Source organism: Hippocampus comes, unplaced genomic scaffold (assembly GCF_001891065.2).
Source record: "Hippocampus comes isolate QL1 unplaced genomic scaffold, H_comes_QL1_v1.1 scaffold98, whole genome shotgun sequence".
Lineage (NCBI taxonomy): Eukaryota > Metazoa > Chordata > Actinopteri > Syngnathiformes > Syngnathidae > Hippocampus > Hippocampus comes.
The window spans coordinates 1-22,500 of record NW_017804832.1 but is presented as its reverse complement, the minus strand read 5'-3'; the positions used below and the strand labels follow the sequence as shown (position 1 = coordinate 22,500).

Below are 22,500 nucleotides of genomic sequence, written 5' to 3'. Positions count from 1 at the left end.
CCTAAAATATTGTTGTTCTTCAAAGGGGGGACGGAACAAGTGCAGTGACGTTACCTGTCGTCCACCAGGAAGCTGCACTGCATGAGGAATAACATTCACATGAACCTGTTTGCGTCCTTCATCCTGCGAGCGTTGTCCATCCTGATTAAAGATGCACTGATGGAGGCCAACATCACGTCGCAGGACCTGAGCCGGGACCAGGAGCAGGGGTTCCCCCGGGCCTCCGTGTCACCTGTGGACCTGCTGGTCAACAATGAGGTCTGTGAACAAGCTTCAAAACACTTGTGCTCCCATGTCAAAAAGGAAATTCTCTGATATCAACGAGCAAAATTGCCCAGAGCATTTTCTCTTTGAACTTGAACGCAATGACTCTGGCCCGACAGATAACCATCAGCTGTCGCATGGCCGCGGCGATGATGCAGTACAGCATATTGGCCAACAGCTACTGGCTCCTGGTGGAAGGAATTTACCTCCACAACCTGCTGGTCATCACCGTGTTTACAGAGAGGAACTACTTCCAGATCTACCTGTGCATCGGCTGGGGTGAGCCGGACCTGTACGGCTGCAAGTCACTGTAGAAATCTGACGCACAAACTTGCTAATAATGACATCATCATCGTTTCTTCTCAGGTACACCGTTATTATTCCTTGTGCCCTGGGTGATTGCAAAATACCTCTATGAGAATCACGAGTAAGTTTCTGGATTAAAAAAAATAATAATAAATTGTCTGAAATAAAATAACCTTAAAACCTATTTGAGCGAATAACAAGACAAGATGGGTGTCATAGTTTCTGCATTGTTTTCACATTGTCTTTTGTTTCATTGTCTTTATAAAGGTTTTTTATATGTCATAAAAAAATGAAAGCAAGGTCAAACAAGATAAGATAAAGTATGATTAATTATTAAAGAGCAGATAAAGTGAAGATTAAATAAATTACACTGAATGTAAACCAAATACACTAACTTTAAGACTGTTAAACACTGCAGATAACTATTCAAAGTGATAAGAATCACAGGTAGTTAAGAATAACCAAACAAGAGTAAGATGAAACAATCAAACAAAAAAAATGATTAAGCTAATTTAAATGAGGCTAAGATGAACTAACCATGCTAAGCTCAATGAATAGTTTTAAATAAAATAGAATGACTGCACCTAGCTAAACTAAGATGAACTTCACTAAAATAAAGTAAGGTGAGCTGAAATACAGCAACTCACAAGGTTAAACAGCTCAAACAACCAAATTAAGATATTATAAGATGAACTAAGTTCAAAGTAACTACACTAAGCTAAACTAAATATGCTACGCAAAGTTAAACAACTAAACCAAACGAATAATCTTGAAATGAATGGAAACAGTGCAGCTAATTAAACTATGCTTAAGAAACATGGAGCTAAGAAACATTAAAGCAAGCAGAGTCAACAAACTGAGCTAAATGAAGCTGTAACAAACAACTATAAATTAGCATGACAACTATCACAAGACAAAGTGAGAACCAAGCATGCTTAAATAACTTCATCTCAGGTAAACTAATAATTATGAACGCAATAGATCGAGTGGAGCCGCGAACTCAACTCAGCAAAATTAAGCTAGGCTCAATTACAACAAACTGAAAACAACAATAACTTGTGGGTGATGTTTTTGTACTATATCGCATCTTCATATTTAGTGAAAAGTTGCTCACTTCCAATGTCCTCTGAATACAACTTAATGGAGGCAATAAATGTGTAAGATTAGTTTAGATAAGCCTTTCATGATTCCCAGGGGGGAAAATTCTAGTGCAGCACACAGGACACAGCAGAGTGAAAAACAACCTAACACAAAAGTGGGTTAGTAGCTGCACAGTAGCCGAAGTGAATAAACTACAGGATATACATGACACCTCGTAAAGTTTATAGCGGTGGATATAAAGACATTTAAATCTGGAACATAAGTACTAAATAGCAAAGTTGCCTGCGTAAGATCAAATGTTGGCAGATTGTCTTGCTCCCAAACAAAGTCACTGTTGATGCTAAATCTAACACCTCATTAGTGTGGTCTCACCACGACCACAAACTGCACCACACACACTCAGTTATGAGTATCCAAATATGGAAAATATGTCCAAGCACTTTTTGGAAGCCGTCACAGGCGGTCAGCACCTCATTAATATTTCATGTAAACATTTGGCCCGTGGCTTTGTTACGCAAGCGGCCTACATGTAAACACCGAGTGCTGATAATGCTGTGGCTGTTTTACAGGTGCTGGGGACAGAATATAAACATGAACTACTGGTGGATCATACGTTCCCCCATACTGGTGGCAGTTGTGGTAATTTTTGACTTACTTACTTCCCGTGTTTTTTACTCGACGGCCGGCAGGGGAACTCCAAAGTCAAACAACCTAAAAGTCATAGCATGTGCACACACACACACACACACACACACGCACACACACACACACACACACACACACACACACACACACACACACACACACACACACGTATATAGATAGATAGATCGATCGATCGATCGATCGATAGATAGATATTGTAAAATCCAGAAGAAGATTCCTGAAACTTTGCCCTCCAGTGCCCCTCCAAAGCAGACCACGACCACACCTTAGTTCGGAGTTTCTCCTCAAAGGTCATCTGCGAGCGTTTATATAAGTGCGATTTGTCATGACTCTCATGTCAGGGCCATCACGCACGCACGTACGCAACACGCACACACACACTATTTCCACATATTCATCGTCTCGTTAAGTGGGCAGTACCTAGCAGGAATTCCTGTGTTTGCGTTGTCTTGGCGACCAGCGGGCCTGGTTCCCGTTTTAGTGTTTCCCTCTTGATCCGAATCCTATTGCGCTCAAGATGCACATTACCGGAGAAAATAATCCCCAATCCACCGATCCACATTGTTCTAATGACCAGGAAATGAATACCTTATGTTTGTATGTGGGCGGCCTGGTGGTTGACTGGTTACCGCGTCAACCTCACAGTGCAGAGGTACCGGGTTCGATTCCAGCTCCGGCGTTCCTGTGTGGAGTTTGCATGTTCTCCCCGTGCCTGCGTGGGTTTTCTCCGGGTACTCCGTTTTCCTCCCACATTCCAAAAACATGCATGACAGGCTGATCGAACACTCTCAATTGTCCCTAGGTGTGAGTGTGAGCGCGGATGGTTGTCCGTCTCTGTGTGCCCTGCGATTGGCTGGCAACCGGTTCAGGGTGTCCCCCGCCTACTGCCCGAAGACCGCTGGGATATGCTCCAGCACCCCCCGTTACCCTTGTGAGGATAAAGCGGATCAGAAAATGGATAGATAGATGTTTGTATGCCAATATGAACAAATACTTCATCTTTGGCCACAGTGTCAGGATTCCGTTTTCAACTATGTGGTCTGACTCCAACTCCAGTGTCATGCTCTTGTGTTAATGCTAATGATTTGTGTTGGTAACAAGTTACTCAACGCGGTTAAAAAGGTCACATCACAAGAGATTAGAGGACACATGCTGCTTCTGGAAATGACACTTCTTTTTGAAGGCTCTCTCATGCCCAGAGTTCCGATGTCAGTGATGCAACAGACAGAGCCCATTAGTTTGAGAACTGAGTTGAAAATGCACAAAATAAAACAGTTTCTTCTATAGCAGCACCAAAATTGTCTCATATCCATGACAAAATGATTTCATCTCAAAAAAGTGCCCATATAAAACATTTTAAAAATCTCCGTCTTTGTCAAGAATTTTCTCCCACATCGATGAGAAAATAATCCAATGCCCATTTGTTCTATTTTGAAAACTCTACTGTCCAATGCTTGTTTAATTTATCTCGATTTCATACAAACTTTGTTGTATGTATCTCACGCAGATCAACTTCCTGATCTTCATCCATATCATCAAAATTCTTGTGTCCAAACTGAGAGCGCATCAAATGAGATACACAGATTACAAATTCAGGTGAGTGGAAATCAGGAAAGCGCTTTTGAATGTTTGTCATCTGAGTGTGCTGTGGTCCGTCGCAGGTTGGCCAAGTCGACCCTCACCCTCATCCCTCTGCTGGGCATCCATCAGGTGGTCTTTATTTATGTAACGGACGAGGCCACCGAAAGCACCATCGGTCTGCGCCTCACCAAGCTGATCATTGATCTTTTCTTCTCCTCATTCCAGGTAGTGTAACACTGTAGAGTTTCAGCTTTCGAACATCACATCAATTGTGCTTGAAAGCCCTTTTGAAAGGGAGAACCTCCTCACCGTTGGTAGACATGACATACTTGTATTTGTTGTCTTCCAAACATGGCAGGCGGTACACTTATTTCACATCTTTACAATTTTGCTGGCATGTGGTCAATCAGGAAATTCAGCCACTTCACTGAAGAAATGATTCTATGTCTGCAGCAAAATTCACCACTATCAACATCTCACATGTTAAGTAAATTTATTTCCAGTACAATGCTACCTCTACTTATGGAATTAATTGGTTCTGGAAGAAATATCTTAACGAGAAGACTTTGTAAGTAGGGACGCGTTTTGTAAATGTAAATGCCCTAATCTGTTCCAAGCCCCCCAAAAATCCAGACATAAATGTTTTTCTAAAGCATAAAAATGCATTAAAATATGCAACAAATACATGTTACAATTAGATAATTGTACAAAAAATGAGAGTTGTGCATAATGTATAAAACACAGAAAATAGAATAAAATTGATGATCATTAAACATTTAACTGCATCATTTTTTTGCTCTCTTGAGTTCATGTTCTCTCTCAGAAGTGGTTTTTGCCTCGCATTTTGTAAAGAACTGACCCAAGGACGTTTGCTCTTGTCACCTTTTAACAATCCTTTGAAAATCATCACGTTTGTTCTTGCTGCAAGCTCTGCTTCGTCTTCCACGATGAGACGAGTGCAGCTTTCAGTGATGACTCAGCCTGTCAGCGGGGATTACATGAACATAATGTGCTGCAAACTGGCTCTGTCGTGTTGTCACATAACCATTGACCGTTTGGCCACGAAGGCAAAGATGTCGAGCTCATGGCGAGGTGAGGAGGAGGGGGGACTTCGTGTGATCACAGTGACACAGACAGTGAAATGAGACAGAGAGAGAGAATGGCAAACTCAAAAGTCTAGTCAGACGACACTGACTGAGCTTTATTTATTCACGCATCACTTGGAGCAAGACGCAAACAGTCGACAACAACGAAGCCAAGCGATGGTCTCCTGTATTTACCTCAACAATGAGGAGACATATTTTACCCAAGGGGAGGCTGAGAGCAGCGAGAAAACACCGCGAAGTGTAGCAGCACAGCATCAGAGCTAACACACAGCATCAGGGTATACATACATGAACGTGTGTACGGTAATTTTTGGGGCAAACCTATCCTTCATTTTTTTTTGCCAGTTGTGTGCCCTTTCTGAAAAAGATGCCAAAGCCGTGGCTAATATAAAATTAGCCCCTGGACATCATCTTGTCATGGTCAACAGAATCCTTACAGCAACAGCCTCACTTAGATCATCACCACCTAGCCCTCTCTCTGAGCGGGGAAATGGCAGTAAAACAGGCCAAAATGCAGAAATATAATCATATATATAATGTATAAATAAGGGAGCTAAATGTGTCCATGTTGTCTCTGTAGGGTCTCCTGGTGGCCATTTTGTACTGCTTCGTCAACAAAGAAGTAAGTTACCACCGTAACGTCCTCCACTCGTCCCGTTTTCGCACCCTCCATAACGCGCGTGTCCGCAGGTTCAGTCGGAGGTCCTGAAGAAGTGGAAGCGCTGGAAACTGGGCCGAAACATCGAGGAGGAATACCGCCACACATACAGCAACACGCCCAACACAAAGACAGCCAGCCTGCTCAACCACGTCTCGCAGCGGATGCCCCAAGTCGCCGACGGTTCCACCAAGCCGCCGACACCCGTCTGCAGCCCCGAGGAGTGGCACGTCTTGGTGGCCAACGGCAAGGCGGCGGGCCAGCACGAGGGCACGCTCAGTAACTGCACCATGGTGGATGACATGGGCCTTCTGGACAAGGTCAAGAGCGAGCACGCCGAGAGCCGCCACTGACTTGAAGCTGTCTTTATCCTGCACTGAGCGGCGAGGACAGACGCTGAGCGCCGCGCGGTAGTCTGAGGTGGTCCGTGTCGGCATATCTCAAGGCAGACGAGCCATGTGAAATAATACCACAACAACAACGCCGAAACCTCACACTGAAAAAAAACAGACGTCATTCGAGCCTCTGCTTTTGTTTGTGTGCGTGTTGCAGTAGCTGAGGCAAAACTGGACACACACATAACAATCGACTGCAGAGTGGCAGTTACTCGAGCGCAGAGCTCCACCAAGGCCCTGATTCGAAGAGTCCTTCAAATGCAGACTTGCTGTCCCAAAAATGTTAATAAGGTGACTAAAAATGTACAGTAAGTGTTATGCTTATAGCTACTGTCTCATCTAACCGGGGTATGAGCCAAAGTCTTATTTAAGGCCACGCTGATCAAATTGAAGCCTTCTCCTTTCAGTAAATGTGAACACGAGTGGGCAATGTGGATTTAATATGTTGTGTTGATATTTTTGCATTTCTACCGAAATCTGTGTGCTGTTTGCATGTTCTCTCCCCGTGCCTGCGTGGGTTTCTCCGGGTACTCCGGTTTCCTCCCATGTCCCAAAAACATGCAGCGTAGGTGAATTGAACTGCCTACCGCTCAATGACAGCTGGGATTGGCTCCAAGTATATATATATATATATATATATATATATATCAAAAACATCTGTTAAAATGACAAATGCTAAGACGTAGCCACCCAGCGTGACAATGTGAAAAGTGTGATGCAACCAGGCTTCAATTTGGGTTTGTGGAGGTAAGGATAATTGGGGGAAATATTTTGTAGAATCCACATACATTCTTGTCTCGATGAGTATTACCTCCCAAGAATGTAAATTCCTCAAAAACATCGATCAAAATTAGAAATGCTAACGTGTAGCCGGCTAGCGTTGTGATATCAAAAGTGTGGCGCAACCAGAAAATTGGCTTGTCAGGGTGTTTCAGAGTTGACCGCCTTGGCTTACTTAAAAAAAAATTGGGTCAAAAGTGGAAAATTGCCTTGAAAAGAATACCCTGTCTTAACATCAGATAAGGTAAAACCACCCGAGAGCGTAAAATCCTCCAAAACGACTGTAGGAATTAGTAATGCTAACATGTAGCCACTTAGCATTATAACATCACATGTGTAACATGACCGGAAAATTAGCTTGACAGGACATTTCGCAGTTGATTCCGAGTGCTTTCCACAAAGCTTGTTGAAGCCAGCGAGTTAAGGAGTTAAGGATGCAGGTGAAATGTTAGCATTGTGACTGATTTCATTCTTCATTGAGAAATGAAGTGAATCCACACCAAGTCGTTTTGGTGTCACCCTGCAAACCTTGGTGGAGGTTTTCAAAATATGTCCTGTTGTGTGCTGATTTTGCATCTGTGTGCATGGGAAAGTGGCAGCTGCTCTGGCCAGGTCATTCCTGGTTTACATGCGGGACACCCCCCTTCCTCCCCACCACCAAAGAGGTCAAGGGAGGCTATGGGATGTATTAAAAATAACACGTAATTGCTTCTGCAGCCTTCGAAGTACTTCTGTCGCTAAATCCGGCTCCTGTGCATGGATACGGTGCAGACCAAAGTACTGGCCAAGCTGACTATGGGCTCGGTTCATCTTCATCTCAAAGGTGTTTGTGTGTCTGTAGTCTACAAAAACAACCCCAAACCCTACAAAACTCCTCCCTCAAATAAACGCCATGCTCAAATCGTCTTAAGGCAAGGCAGGCAGATTTGTTTTCGAGCGCATTTCATACACAAGGTAACTCAATCTGCTTGACATGATTAAAAGTACTATATTTAAAAGCAAAGAGGATTTTTTTTTTAATCAATGCCTCCCTCAAATATATGCCATGGCCCCAAAGACAATTCAAAGTGCTTTACATGTTTCCTTACGTTTTGGTGTCACCCTGCAAACCTTGGTGGAGGTTTTCAAAATATGTCCTGTTGTGTGCTGATTTTGCATCTGTGTGCATGGGAAAGTGGCAGCTGCTCTGGCCAGGTCATTCCTGGTTTACATGCGGGACACCCCCCTTCCTCCCCACCACCAAAGAGGTCAAGGGAGGCTATGGGATGTATTAAAAATAACACGTAATTGCTTCTGCAGCCTTCGAAGTACTTCTGTCGCTAAATCCGGCTCCTGTGCATGGATACGGTGCAGACCAAAGTACTGGCCAAGCTGACTATGGGCTCGGTTCATCTTCATCTCAAAGGTGTTTGTGTGTCTGTAGTCTACAAAAACAACCCCAAACCCTACAAAACTCCTCCCTCAAATAAACGCCATGCTCAAATCGTCTTAAGGCAAGGCAGGCAGATTTGTTTTCGAGCGCATTTCATACACAAGGTAACTCAATCTGCTTGACATGATTAAAAGTACTATATTTAAAAGCAAAGAGGATTTTTTTTTTAATCAATGCCTCCCTCAAATATATGCCATGGCCCCAAAGACAATTCAAAGTGCTTTACATGTTTCCTTAAAAGCATTCCAGAAAGAGAAACAAAAGATTATGACATGGCAAAAATCACAATAAAACCATCCAAAAGAATTAGATTTGATTGTTTGAAAGCAAGCATCGTCCATTTGCAAAGATAGCGTGGAAATGGGGATTAAAACAAGGAAATAAAGGACTGACGCATGAGAATGTTAAGCGCAACAATCATGTTTCCAGCCCTGGTTGAAATGAACTGTCAGTTTGGGCAGACTTCAGCTAGTCGCGGAGTTTGTTTCACAGGTGAGGAGCAGAAGACCTTAATGCTGCTTCACTTTTGTTTGCTTCTGGTTCTGGGAACACACAAGAGACCCGTCTCAGAGAACCTGAGGGGTCTGGATGCTTCACCGGGTACGAGTACATCTGGCATGTATTTTGGCCCAAGACCATTTAGAGATTTATAGACCAGCAGCAAGATTTCAAACTCTATTTTTGACTCACTGGAAGCTAGTGTAGTGACTTGAGGACAGGTGCGATGTGGTCCAGTTTCTTGGTTTTTGTAAAGACTCTGGCGCCACCATTTTGAATCAGCTGCCTGGGCAGGTTTTTTTTCTTCTTTTTTTTTTTTTAAAGGTCACCTCTAAAGACAGCATTACAGTCAAGTAGCCTACTGAAAATAAAAGCACGAACAAGTTTTTCTGTGTCTGGCTCAGACAGAAAGCCCTTAATTTGAGCTACGTGTTGCAGGTGGTAATAGGCAGAATAAGTTATGGCTTCGAAGTGGTTGTTAAAATTCAGGTTCAGAGTCAATAATTAAAGCCAAGATTTCTGCCTTGATTTGGTCACCAATTAGTCGAATCCTGGTGTTCTCGGCTAAGGACAAAAAGACACCTCCCTCAAAGAGACAACGCGGCCAATTAGTTGCACGGCGTGTCATCCATTTATGACTGACGGCCGCCCTCAAATAAACACCGTGCCCCAATTTCTCCCTTGTTTGGTTATCCGTTCAAGACAAATAAATGCCTCCCTCACCCACCACTACAGTCATGCAAAAGCACTCTAGTAAATGGATGGGTGGAGTCCAGTCCAAGTTTGGGCAGATTGATTACTTTTGAGACGTGCCCGAATACGTGTGGCGCTATCATGCCACCCCAGTGTTGTCCTGTGTTCAAATCAAGACTCCAAACGCACAAAAGTGCACCGCGCCACAAGTATGACTGCACCTGAAGGCGACGCGTGCGGAGTTATTTGGGGTCAAGTTCAGGCTGTCACACTGATATTTTGGGACGCGGCGTGACTCGTCGTCCGCAGGGGAAGTTGCCGCGAAAAGGGGCATGAAAGGACCAGCTTCCTGCCGCAAAAAGGGTTCCTGCAACGCAACGTGCACTGCCTCACTTTCTCCTCAGGGGCCGTGGACACTTACGAACAAGGCTTGAGGGACAAACAAACAGATATTTTTGGTACGTTTTGTTTTTGCGTGCGGAACTGCTTGCGCGGTGTTGCGTATTCATTTTTTCATTCAGCACATTCACCGCTCACTTGATTAGGTACACCGGCCGGCCTGCCCCATCTTGCTTGAAAGCGGGATTTGTGAAATATTGGAAATGTGTGAAGCATCCAGGTAGCATGTGTCCTGGATGCACGTCTTTGTTTCTGCGGGCCCCTGTTGAGCGGCTTACTGCTGTGTCCTCATGTGGACAAAGTCAGTATTGCAGGATCAGGTCCGGGGGGGATCAGGTCATTCCATCCCCGCGATTGGAAGCCGGAAACAGTATTGAGCGTATTCACACCGTGGTGCTGCTACATGGAGGCGCTATGTTCCGTTTTCGAGCTGTTGTGCAACATTGAGTCGAAAAGCATTAAGATATGTACAGTGTGTATACCGTGAGTGGAGTCGATGTGTCCGTTTCTTGCAGATAAATAATTAAGCTGTGACCTGGATGTTGTTCTTGTTGGGGTCGCTTGATCCTTTTTTTTCTAAGTGGTTCTACTATTTGAATGTATTCTTTAAAATGACCCATGTTTCTCTTCAAGGTGTACAGTCGATTTTGTGAGTGCTCAAGTTTAAACAGTTGATGATTTTACTGTGTGTGAGTGTGTGTGTTTGCGTGTGTGTATATCTTGTGTCCGAAGTGGTGGAAGAAGAATAAAATCCTCGTGTCAAATGAATTTTGTTTGAGCTGTGTCTTTTTTTTGGTGTGAAATAAAGCCAACGTTGAATATAGCTTGAACGTCACCGATGAATTTTAGCAAGTCGGCTGCTGCTCAACAAACAGCACACGCACTGGATCGTGTCGGGCACAACCTATGGCCCAAGTCGACCCCGAAAGCAAACAAAACTCCTTTGGAGCTGTCGTAAAAAGCCCCAAAACATTTCCCGTAACCCACAAGTTCTCACAATCAAATTAGGAAAAAAAAAACAACTTAGTTTTAGTGTGGCCCCGGAGGAGTTGAGACTAAATAAATATCTACAGAGTTGTGCAACCCCGGTCCTCGAGGGCCCCGACCCAGCCTGTTTTCAATGTCGGCGTCCTCCAACACACCTGATGCAAATGATCAGCTCATCAGCAAGCGCCTCAGAAGCCTCATAACAATCCTGATCATCATGGAGGAGGGAGACATCGAAAGCATGCTGGATAGGGGCCCAAGAGGACCGGAGACGGACACACCAGCCCCTGCCTTCAAGCAACAGTAAGGATAAGAAATTATTCGGTCAATCCATCCATCGCCGATAGATACAGTAGATGTGTCCAAACAAAGCTCAACTCACTAATGCAAACATAAATGCAGACATCACAATATGGTGCCAAAGCACTATGTTTGTCACAATAAAGCTCATCAACTCACTTTAATATAATTCCTGAACACCAAGCTGCTGCACAACAATATTTTTAGGAGCCCAAGATGCCAAAATATGGAGCCAAAGCACTACTTTTGTCTAAATGGGACTCAACTCACTTCAACATAGTTCCTTGGCACCCAGATGTTCCACAAGACATGGCATTTGTCGGAATGAAGCCCCGAAACTCACTCTAACATATTTCCTGGGCAAAGAGACGCCGCACAATGATATCAAAGAAAGAAAATCCTGTGAGGCGGTCACCCCGGCAACCCCCCATAAATACTGAAATGTTTGCACTTTATTTAAACCACACGATGCATTTTTGTTTTGTAACAATTGTGTGTGGATTAAACTGCAGAAATGTGGAATGTTGGTCAAGGAATGTGGAAGGAGGAGGTCAATGTGTTAAATATCCCCAAATTTGGTAAGTTTATTGTCAAAATTGGGGGCTGGGAGAGTCGAAATAGTTCCCAAACTGTCCAGAATGAGATGAACATTTTGAAATTGGAATGGTTTAAATCGGTCAAGAAATGTGGAAGAAGGAGGTAAAGATGGAAAATGTCTCTTGAGTTTGGGAATACCATTGTGAAAATGTGGAAAATAGTTCTGAAAATGGAATAAATGAGTGTAAATTTGAAATGGGAAAGGTGAGGAACATTTTGATTGAATCTCTCTTTCGAAGCTTCTCTTTGTGTGTTTTCGGGCATGTTGACACCTCCAAAAAAGCCCTTGGTCCACATATGAGAGGGAACATTTTTTCCAGCTACGCCGCCAGGCAATAAATACTTTTACTTTCTTTAAAAAGAAATAAAAATGAATAAGCCATAATGATACCTACCAGTGAATTCTAATGACTCGTGTTAATGGAATATTTTACGATTATTAACTGTGTTTTAAAGTGCAACGCCTGCAAACTGTTTAAAAGGAGCCCTTAACTGTCTGACGCTAGTGTAGCTCATAATAGCCGCTCTAAAATGAAGGCACTCTTGATTTTTTTTTTTCTATGCGTCACTTTCGTGTTTTTTTTTTTTTTTTTAGTCCAAGTCTCTTTAGAAATCGGAGCGAATTATAATCAAAAACCTTGTGCTTTCAGGGACAGAAACCTGCAAAAAAAAAAAAGAAGATGGTGTTGGCGGAAGACATCTTAAAATGAGGTTTTACAGTCATTATTCATTCTGGCTGTTTTCATCCAATAAGGAGACCAGCCTCACTGGCTCAACTTTTCGAACGGAATTTACCCTGTTAAATTCAAACTTGGACAATTCTGCCTTAACTTTTCACTGGTGTCATAACTACGACTAGCAGTGTGGGTCATTTGTTTTCATGAGTAGCCTGTTTGGATTTATCTGTGTTAACGCTTCTTAAAGTTTAACTGAGGATCATGAAATTATTTTGGAATCCAGGATTGTTATAATTACTTTTAAAAACACACATGAACACAGTCATTTATATATAAGGTCTAAAGCTTTCACAGAAAAGATTAAAGAGGAAAAAAACGCCACATTAGCACAGATTAGCACTAGCAAACAGTGTTAGCTTTGTTAGCTTTGAATATGTGGCAAATGCTTGCTCAGTAAAATTAGTGATGCAGTGGAGACACTCTGGTCTCTCAGTAGATTGTAGAAAGACTTTCTGTTTTGAATCTTAAGAAAAATACCTAATAGCTCCCCTTAAACCATGTTCCGTCTTTTAACCTTTTCAGCTGTTTCGAACCCTTGCTTATTGTTCAGGGGAACAAAGGCAACCTGGGTTGTTGATGTCTACATGTGCGAATTGGCATTGTATGTGACACAAGTCTCCACCAAGGCATAAACATGCACACTGTTTCATTATTCATGACTTGCTGCAAACTGAAATGTAAATACAAGCGACTACTGAAGAATATTGAAGACGCTAACACGCTTAGAATAGCGTCGAAGTCCTCCAGGCGGTTTACGAAGGTTAAGTGAGCCCGGGGGCTGTTTAAGGCACGCTTCTTCCGTCTGACTTTCCAAGTGTAGTCTTTGGCTGGAAGTGAGCAAACAATCATTTGAGCCTTAATAATGTCAGCAGACGCTTTCAAGAGACCATTAGCCCGTTGATGACATCGAAATTGAACACGCAACATGAAGCCTTTTAGTCGCGCGTAGAGGAGGCAACAAGTATGCAATCGAATTTGTACTTGAGGGGTTAAAATGAGTCACCACCGTCAGAGGTGGGAGGTTCTGGATTGGAATCTTGGCTCCAGGTTTCCTGTGTTACTTTTGCCGGGGAAAATATTTTCTTTGATGGAAGTTTTGTCCGGGTACTCCAGCTTCATTCCGAAAACTTGCATCTTAGGTTCAATGAGGCTCTAAATTGTCCATTGGTGTGAATGTGAGCATGAAAAGTCGTTTGTCTCTTTGTGCCCTGTGATTGGCTGGCAACCAATGACAATGAATCATCTTTCAATGCTGCGACAACATCGAGTTTACACTTAAAGAGCTCCGAGTTAACCAAATGAAGGTTTTATGGCCGTGGGGACAGTTTGGACTTGGATTGTAATGGTACTACTGTCTTTCTGATGATTGTGATTTTTTTTTCTTTTTTTTTGGATGCAGTATACCGACTAAAAGTTCCAGATGGGCTCATTTCCAAGCATTTGGATGAAACGGGCTGCTTATCAACGCTGATATAAAAACATGTTTATTGCTGCATTGAAAATGAGTTTAAAATGAAGTCTTTAAAATAAAACATCATGTTCTGTGCCCCGAGCACAAATACACGCACGCACATAAATAAATATAAACGTATTTTCGGGAGGGGTCTTCACATTATGAAACAATTGCTGTCATTTCCTGTCTGTGACTGCTTTCGCGCCTGGCAGGCAAATTGAGTTGAATTTAAAAAGAAAAAAAAAAAGGGGGGGACGCAAATAATACAACAGCTGCGGTTGGAAGGTGGCGTCAAGTTGGTCAGGGCGACACGTGGCTTATTATGGAGCGGAAGAAGGCCGTTAGCAGGATGCGGTTCGGAGCGGGGAGAGGGGTCATTACACCGGGAACATGTTGTGACTGACATGACCCACAATATTTTCTGTATTTCTTTAATAAGCAACTAAGTAGGAGACAGGAATCATCTTTTTCCTGGCTTAAGAAAAGGGAGAATTTGCAAAGAGCAGAAATGCAGTATCCAGAGCTTTCTGACTAACATAACAGCTGCTCTCAAAATTCATACTAAAAATGATCCACCTCATAATATATCGTTGTTTTATTTTTTTTTTCCTGACGTACAAGAATTAGAAATAGGAGAAATTGTAAAAGGCAAACACAGGAATTCAAATTAGAGGGACACGGTAGCTTCTGCGACGATTATACTAAATACTAAGTTGCCTCCATCCATCCATTTTCTGAAACGCTTTATCCTCACAAGGGTCGCGGGGCATGCTAGAGCCTATCTCAGCTCTTTTCGGGCAGTAGGCGGGGAACATCCTGAACCGATTGCCACCCAATTGCAGGTCACACAGAGATAAACAACCATCTGCGCTCACACTCACACCTAGGGACAATTTAGAGCATTCAATCAGCCTGCCATACATGTTTTTGGAATGTGGGAGGAAATCGAAGTACCCGGCGAAAACCCACATATCCACAGGGAGAACATGCCAACTCCACTCAGTAAGGCCGGAGCTGGGATCGAACCCACGACCTCTGCACTGTGAGATCGACGCGCTAACCACCGGACCACCCTGAGTTGCCTCGTGATCACAAATATACAATTGTTTATAGTTACACGCAATTGTTGACAATGTATGTTGTGTAACTAGGACACACGAAGCAACTTTTAAGGATACTTTTTGCAAGAAAGAGTAGAAATTGCACAGAGCAGATGTGTGGAATGCAACACAAGGTACAGAAATAACCTCAGGCAGTGAACCACATGCAGCTTCATCAAAGACATTTTGATACCCAACAACCAGGAAACACCAAGAGACATCTTATTAGTTTTCCCTACAGGAAAAGAGTAGAAAGTGCATAGAGGAGACTCCTTTTTATTTTTCAGACTGACAGCTGTTGTCAAAATGTCCAAAATGACCAGCTGAGCCACCTGCTGCTTCACCAAAAGATAATTATCCACTCCCATCAGGTCACCACCATTGGCCCTCTCCTCATACGAACGTCGCCAGGGATGTCGGAGGGACGCTTCATCAATTAGCGTTTATCCACCCGCCGAGCATGATTAATAGCACACTCCGTTAATCTGCTGTAGTCACAAAGGCATTTGCGAATACAGACAATCATTTCCATTGTTCTTCTTTCAGCGTCTACTCCGATTGCTAAAAACATCACGCCGACCACCCCCACACCACCACATCCATTCATATTAATTGAATTATTTCAACTGTCATATCATTTTCTAATTAATGCATATTTGTATAATGACTTCCATGTAATGTTTAAGGTTGTGAAGCTAAAGTCGTAAAATATTAGAAATGCATGTCTTGTCCAACAACAACCATTTGAAGTCTTCCATTGAATGTTATCTGCATGTGTGCCGAATGTTGTCCCAAATTTGAGTTGGACTTTGTCTTGGCTTGTCTTCAGTTTGCCAATGCACAAGCACATTTCGAAACATGGTGCTGGGAAGGAAAGGAATTGGGGGGCAGGGGGGAATACGCACAATTGATTTCAGGTTGATGCTGCTAATTGCAGAGTCAACGATATTATCTCACTTGCGTAACTTGATGCAATTTTCTCAAAAGGTCAACACCAAGAAAACAAAGCGAGAAGAAAAGCGTTTCGGTTCGTCGTGTCCTCAGTGGTGGGAGATAACCAAGTGCAACGACTTGTACTTTCTTCTTCTACTGAAGTACAGCACTTAGGAGCGTTCTGTTTATTACTTGAGTGCTTTACTCATTTTACTTCATTAGTCAAATCAGTACTTCTACTTGTATAAGTGTCTGTACTTCCACTGAAGTACAGTGTAAGTAACATAGTAAAGGTAAGAGTAAAGATGCCCAAGTCATGCTACAAAATTGCAAATAAAACGTTGCCACTGAGTGATTTCGTAATTGCAATTCTGGGGATCTGCTTCCCTCTAGTGGCCAAGAATGGGAATGCACTGGTGTCGACCACAGCCCTAATTGAAATGCGATTAATCAAAACATGTTATTTTAGTTCAGCGAAATAGCTCGCATTATTTCATCTTTTAAGATGAAAAAAACTAATCTCACTCCGTGTGTACGGTAATTATTTAGAACCCATTCAAGTCAATGTTTAACACATTGAAACAAATATTTTTAAAGCAGGTCACCTGTTTCTCAAGTTGATAAATCTAAATTTTATATATATATATATATATATATATATACACACACACACACAAACGTTTGTGTGTGTGTGCCCCAATGGTATGTAATTTAGGATTTAAAACGTTCAAACATCAAATGATTACATTGCTATTTTTTTTTTTTTTTAAAGACCAAAAAGTGGCATGGTGGTTGACTGGTTAGTACGTTCACCTCACAGTGCAGAGGTTGCAGCTTCGATTCTGGGCCCCGACTGCATGTTCTCCACATGCATGCGTTTTCTCCAGGTACTCCGGTTCCTTGCCATATTTCAAATACATGCACCGTAGGTTAATGGAACACTATAATGTCCCTAGGTGTGATTGTGAGCGCGAATGGTTGTTTGTCTCTGCGTGCCTTGCAAGTAGCTAGCAACCAGTTCGGGGCTTACCTCGCCTATTGCCCAAAGATGGCTTGGATAGGCTACAGGACACCTGCGACCTTCGTGAGGATGGAGCGGTTCAGATAATGGATGGCCGGTTACAAAAAAAGGTAAACATTTACATTTTCCAAGCAAAGTTGTATCAACTGTCAATATTTCAATGTAGTTCTTTCAGTTAAAATGAAATTAAATTAATATGTGAGATGATATGAGCGTTGCTGTTCGTCAAAATATTACAAACGGTTCCCAATGTGCTGTGGTACAGTTGTACAATCAGTGAAACTGAAACCCGTTTTTCTTCATTTCTTGAAATTTGTCATTTCATTGACCAGGAAGATGTACAGTACCTATACATAAAGGATAAATGGGCTGTCACTTGCACAGCAACTGTTACCTCATTTACCTCCTGATGACGCAGCATCAGGATCAACTAAGGGTTCAGTATCTTGCTCAAGGACACTTCGACATGGTCACAATGACGGGGATTGACCCCCCAGCCTCTAGATCTGGAGATGACCACTCAACCAATGAGTCATCCCATCCCGTGTGTCTGGTTGCAGAGTTTAAAGACATTTAGTGGGTATAAAACATGGGAAAATGTGTTCACATTTCAAGTTTTAATGACAACAATTCATTTCGTAACACAAACTTAACTGTGCCCTCCACCAAACGGAAATGCTTTTCTTTCAATGTCGGCACATGCAAGTGAGACATGCCGGCAGAGGCGACCGTGGGGCGTATTTGTAAAAAGTTCAGTCTGACTTGTAAGCCCTGGTGCTGAAGAGGCAGTATAGATGAAGGGAGACAGTTTTCTTCGAAAATTCAAATGGACGAAGTGCAAGAGGGCGGGGTGGGAGAGAAAAGGGGGCCGCGGTCTACTCCAGGACAACGGTGCCGCCCGCCGCCTGCAAAGCCGCTTTCAGTTTCTCCGCCTCGTCTTTGGAAACGTTAGCGCGGATCTCCTGAGGAAGAGACTCCACCAGCTTCTTGGCCTAGATGGGAAAAAAAAATTTTCCATTCATGCACATGGAAACATGAAAAGCTATTTAATCAGACAGCAGATTCAATCGACCGATTTTTATTCTCGTCCTCATTTCTGCAGAGTGCTTTGAAAGCCGCAGTAAATTCCGTGATCGCGAATTGCTGAGGGGAATGTTTTACATTTAGAAGTTGCTGCATTCGGAATAAGCGTTGCCAAAAAATAAAAAAAGGCAACGTTTACTGAAATGAAACTCCCTGAAGCTTTGGCGGGATTGTGACACCTACCTGCACCAGGTTCAAGCCTTGGATGCAGTTCTTCACTTCCTTAATGAGCTTGACCTTCTCGGCCATGTTGACTTCCGTTAGCTTGACAGTGAAATGAGTCTTCTCTTTCTTCACTGGCGCCTCCTCTTCCGCCGCCTGAACACATTTTTTTTTTTTACTCAACTCCAGATGGCAAAGGAATTTTTTGACGGGGGTTTTTTTTTTTAAATAATGCTTCAGGTATATTACAAATTTGTAAACGAAAAGTGGACTTCAAAACACATTAAATGGGTAAAATAGCAAGCAATAAAGCAGTCAAGAAGATAAGCAAGGATACGAACAACATCTTGGAGACTAAGCGCTAACTGTCATAAAGACTGTACTTGCATTGAAGTTTAAAAAAATATATAAAATAAAAATACCCGGAAAAAAAAAAATTATACCTAAAGGGACAGTGTGTAAAAATGTGTTGCTTTTCCAACGTTCATTATTTCAAAATGTTCTATCACATCAACGCATATTTTTAATGTAACTGTAAAAGTAATGGCGAATGATATTACATTAGCTACCTTGTTTCGCTGCCATCTTCCTGCTATGAATACGCGAAGGAGACAAACTTGGCGAACCTCAACATGACTTCAGCATGAGTAACAAATGCACTTATTCCGTCGCTTGGGGGGAAAAGTGGAAGTCGTTTGGCAAAACAGAGTTGCACTTCTGCTGAAGAAATTGGTGGCACGCTTGCCAAATGTGGTCTCACTGAGGCTCCGTAGTGCGAGTGCTTCAAAATGCTCGCTTACAGCTTAGGTCGTTGCATTCTATTAGCTCACCGGTAGATGGCACTACATTATACACCTTGTACCTTTTATTTAAATTACCAAACTTAGCATTGTCTACCTTCTAATGGTTTTAAATGCACTTGCAAACCTTTTTTAAAGTGTTACTTCATACCACCCTTCATTTATATTGATTTCAATATGTTATGTTTAAAATGTTTCCTCTTATTTATTTTGTATTCAAGTTAGTGATTCTTTTGCATACCACGAGAAAAAGCCCACACACTGCACTGAAGCACACTTTCTTGCCTTAAGACAACAGTCAAAGTAATGACCGGCTGCCATTTTGGTTCTCAACAGGCTCAGCGGCAAACTATTCTTACCTGAGGTCCGGGAGCAGCTGATGCAGCCATCGTCCCCATCGGCATCATTCCAACATCCTTAATGTTCAACGTTTTCTGTGACAGGTGGAAAATTACATTTAGAGAAAATAGGAGGAGGGGAAAGGAAAGGGGTTGGTTGGGTGGGTAAGTAGGTAGTAGTAGTTGTGGGCGATTATATGGTCAAGATTCGTAGTGGTGATAAATCTGAGGTCGATTACAGTGATCAGCTGTGAGCATAAATGCTCAATCGGACATGGCAAAAATGTGCATAATAAAAGGCCACCTTCACCTACACTAATTTTGTAAGCAGGTTCAAGTCAATAGTAAACAACATCACTAATTGTGTTTTTATTTTTTGAGGTCATATCCTAGCCTGAGGAGGGAGACGGGTTTACCTTGAGGAGCTCATTGAGGTCCGACACTTCTAACAATGTGAGGCTGGCTATGTCGCTGACGAGCTGCTGGATTTTGGGAGAGTACTGCTTGGGGGCGCCATCCAGTGACGGTGTGGCCAAGGCATCCGAGCGGACGACGGCACTCGTGTTGAGGAGTCGCAGCGCGCACCGCGCCGGCGCCTGCTGCTGCTGTTGTCTGGGCAAAAATTATACGGCCACTTTAATTTTCATACTTGCAAAGAGCGAACCGCAAACAACTCCCCCTGAAAATGTCTAAAATTGCCTTTATTAAAACTGTGGGTTTAAGCATTAATATACCACAAGCACTGTGATCCCAAATAATAACATATTTAAAATGCATCTTACATTTCTCTCCAACAGATTTTCTTGTCGACAGTTATTTTGTTTTTGTTTTTTACCAGCAAATAGCTGGAGATAGGTTCTTCGGGGAATTTCTACAACAGCATAATAGCTTCGTGTACTTTCTACAACAGCATAATAGCTTCATGTACAACAAAAAAAATCACACAGGGTGTATAAATTAGAGAGATGAATTGACATATCTGGACATACACAATACTTTGTGTAAAAATTATTTTTGGGGGATGTGTGAGATTTTCTCCAATGTAAAATATGTGCATTAAGGTAATCTACCGCCAGCGAGCAGCGTTGGCCACCTTCAAAATAAAAGCACCTCAGTGGTTTGGATTTAAAATAATATGAAATAATTTCTCAGTGGTAAGGCAACGATGAGCTCACCCGGGGATTATGAAAACTGTTTCAGAATAGCACCAAGAACCGGTCTGAAGTTGAGATAGAAAAAAGTTAACTCTCCATCAATGATTAAAATTTCGCCATTTAAAAAATAATTTTTCGTTATCCCGGAACCAGACCAGGTCTAGGGAACACTAGGCAACCCTTGGTATCCAACCACAGCACTTTCATTATGATCAGATGTTGCATTTCGATATAAAAGGCTTCTGAAATCTGACATTTTGAACTACGGTATACACCAGAATGAAAAAAAAAAAAGATTGGCGGGTGCCTTGAGTTCAATTTTGCAAGCAGAAGGCTGGCCTGACCGCAGTTTCTAAATGCATGTATGAACCTTCACGGCTTCTTTTAAAAGTACTGGTCAATTTTCTATTTTAACAGGACAAAAATCTGAGCTTTTTAGTCACAACTGAACAAACCACGCGTTTTCAACAGCTTCCTTCACAACGGTGTCAGAACGTTCGCGAGCATCGTTACACATATGAGTGACCTTGACTGTCGACAATAAAAAATGTTGAAACGAAAAACGAAACACTAAATATGTGCAAAATGTAGTATGGTGTCCAAAACGTGTGTACAAATGACACTTGACCTACACACAGCTATCAATGGAGAACGATGAGACATTGGTACAACAAATTGCTAACAAGAGCTGACACTGTGTAGCTCAATAGCTAATGTAGAACCGACTTAAAACATTGTTAAGAAACACGAGGAACAATTGGTGATCTTGTAAAGTCTATGCAGAGGCTGCACTGTCATCTGCCGGCCGTCTGCCCTTGACGAGCCGGTTAGATGCCGCGCGTACTCCGCCGCAGGAAGCGTGAGTGCAAACATACCGGTGGAGGCTCACCGCAGCCCGCAGCACCGTTCGAAGGCAGCGTCTGGTGCAGTACATACTAAAATGTAACCCGGAATCTTTAAGTGCCGGCGTTGCTCTTCGATGAGCGGCCTCGTTTGTCGAAAGCGAATCGCTGTTTTACACAAGCGTCTCTACCTCAAAAGCACATGGCGCCCTCCCTCCTCAATGAAGCTGACCTACCCGGCATGCATTGCGAACAACTACGGGTACACGCTTAGACCCTAGCAACGGCATCGTGTTTATGTATCGCTTTTTTGCGACTTCAAGATTCTATTTTTTTTCCATGTGCATTGATCATGACTATACAGTATTACATGCAAGTAACTGAAAATCAAAAACGTAAAATAGATCAAAAGCCGCGCATACTTATTAGCAATGTACACTAAAAATGTATCGTGTTGGATACTTTTATCATTCTAAATGATCAAAATGAGGCAAGTGAGACATTTTGGATGTGATATTTTCTTTTAATGCAATGCCGAAGTATAGCACTGGGCCTCGGTATCGGCAGATCGTCAACATCACGTGACTTTGACCGCGGTGCAGAAAAAATGTGATCGAGACTTTCGAAATATAAAGATAAGTATAGAATTACACTAAGATAGCTCTATTTCACAAAGACAATCTAGTGTTTCTTACAGGGAAAAAAAAACATGTTGCATTAAAACTACTCCGACAAGCATAATCTATCCAGTGTTTTGGGTAAATGTGACGTAGTACTGTCATGTAAATGTAACCCGTGACTACAACTACGGGTACTGCGATGTATCTTAGTGTTAGAAAAAAATAGGGTTTATTTTTTTTCTTCATAAAAATACTCAAGCAAAAGATAAAGTAAGTTGTGTTCAAACTAAGTACAATTTATCCAAAAAGTTACTGGAGTAATGTAACGTAGTGCGCTACAACGCGAACTAACAAGCGGAAGGTAGTGAGGTACAAAGGGAATCAATCCTCTTAAACGGGTAATCTGCGACCCATCTGCCATCAACCACATCTCACTTCGGTCAACATGGCACACCCTCCATTATTATAATTCCTGATCTGGCTATATCCGTAGG

At 42.4% G+C, this 22,500-nt stretch overlaps 2 protein-coding genes and 1 long non-coding RNA gene across 3 annotated transcripts in view; 2 read left to right on the top strand and 1 right to left on the bottom strand.

Annotated features, from left to right (window-relative positions):
* Nucleotides 1-6,277, top strand: part of gcgra (glucagon receptor a) — a 37,316-nt gene extending 31,039 nt beyond the window's left edge. Inside the window, exons 7-14 of the mRNA XM_019868857.1 lie at nt 69-258; nt 384-543; nt 631-691; nt 2,241-2,310; nt 3,845-3,933; nt 3,999-4,143; nt 5,605-5,646; nt 5,715-6,277. Coding sequence (XP_019724416.1) covers nt 69-258; nt 384-543; nt 631-691; nt 2,241-2,310; nt 3,845-3,933; nt 3,999-4,143; nt 5,605-5,646; nt 5,715-6,035 — 1,078 coding nt within the window. The 3' untranslated portion in view covers nt 6,036-6,277. The remainder of the gene's footprint in view (nt 1-68; nt 259-383; nt 544-630; nt 692-2,240; nt 2,311-3,844; nt 3,934-3,998; nt 4,144-5,604; nt 5,647-5,714) is intronic.
* Nucleotides 6,278-6,341: 64 nt separating this feature from the next.
* On the top strand, nt 6,342-10,643 carry LOC109515221 (uncharacterized). The gene is made up of 2 exons (XR_002168140.1): nt 6,342-7,395; nt 7,978-10,643. It is a non-coding gene; the product is annotated as an uncharacterized LOC109515221 (long non-coding RNA).
* A 6,962-nt stretch (nt 10,644-17,605) lies between these two features.
* Nucleotides 17,606-21,650, bottom strand: mrpl12 (mitochondrial ribosomal protein L12). The gene is made up of 5 exons (XM_019868971.1): nt 21,420-21,650; nt 19,807-20,002; nt 19,412-19,486; nt 18,274-18,408; nt 17,606-17,999 (listed from the first exon to the last, which is right to left on the bottom strand). The coding sequence occupies exons 1-5, from the start codon at nt 21,476-21,478 to the stop codon at nt 17,883-17,885; spliced, it is 582 nt and encodes a 193-aa protein (XP_019724530.1). The 5' UTR covers nt 21,479-21,650; the 3' UTR covers nt 17,606-17,882.
* Between the last annotated feature and the right edge of the window lie 850 nt (nt 21,651-22,500).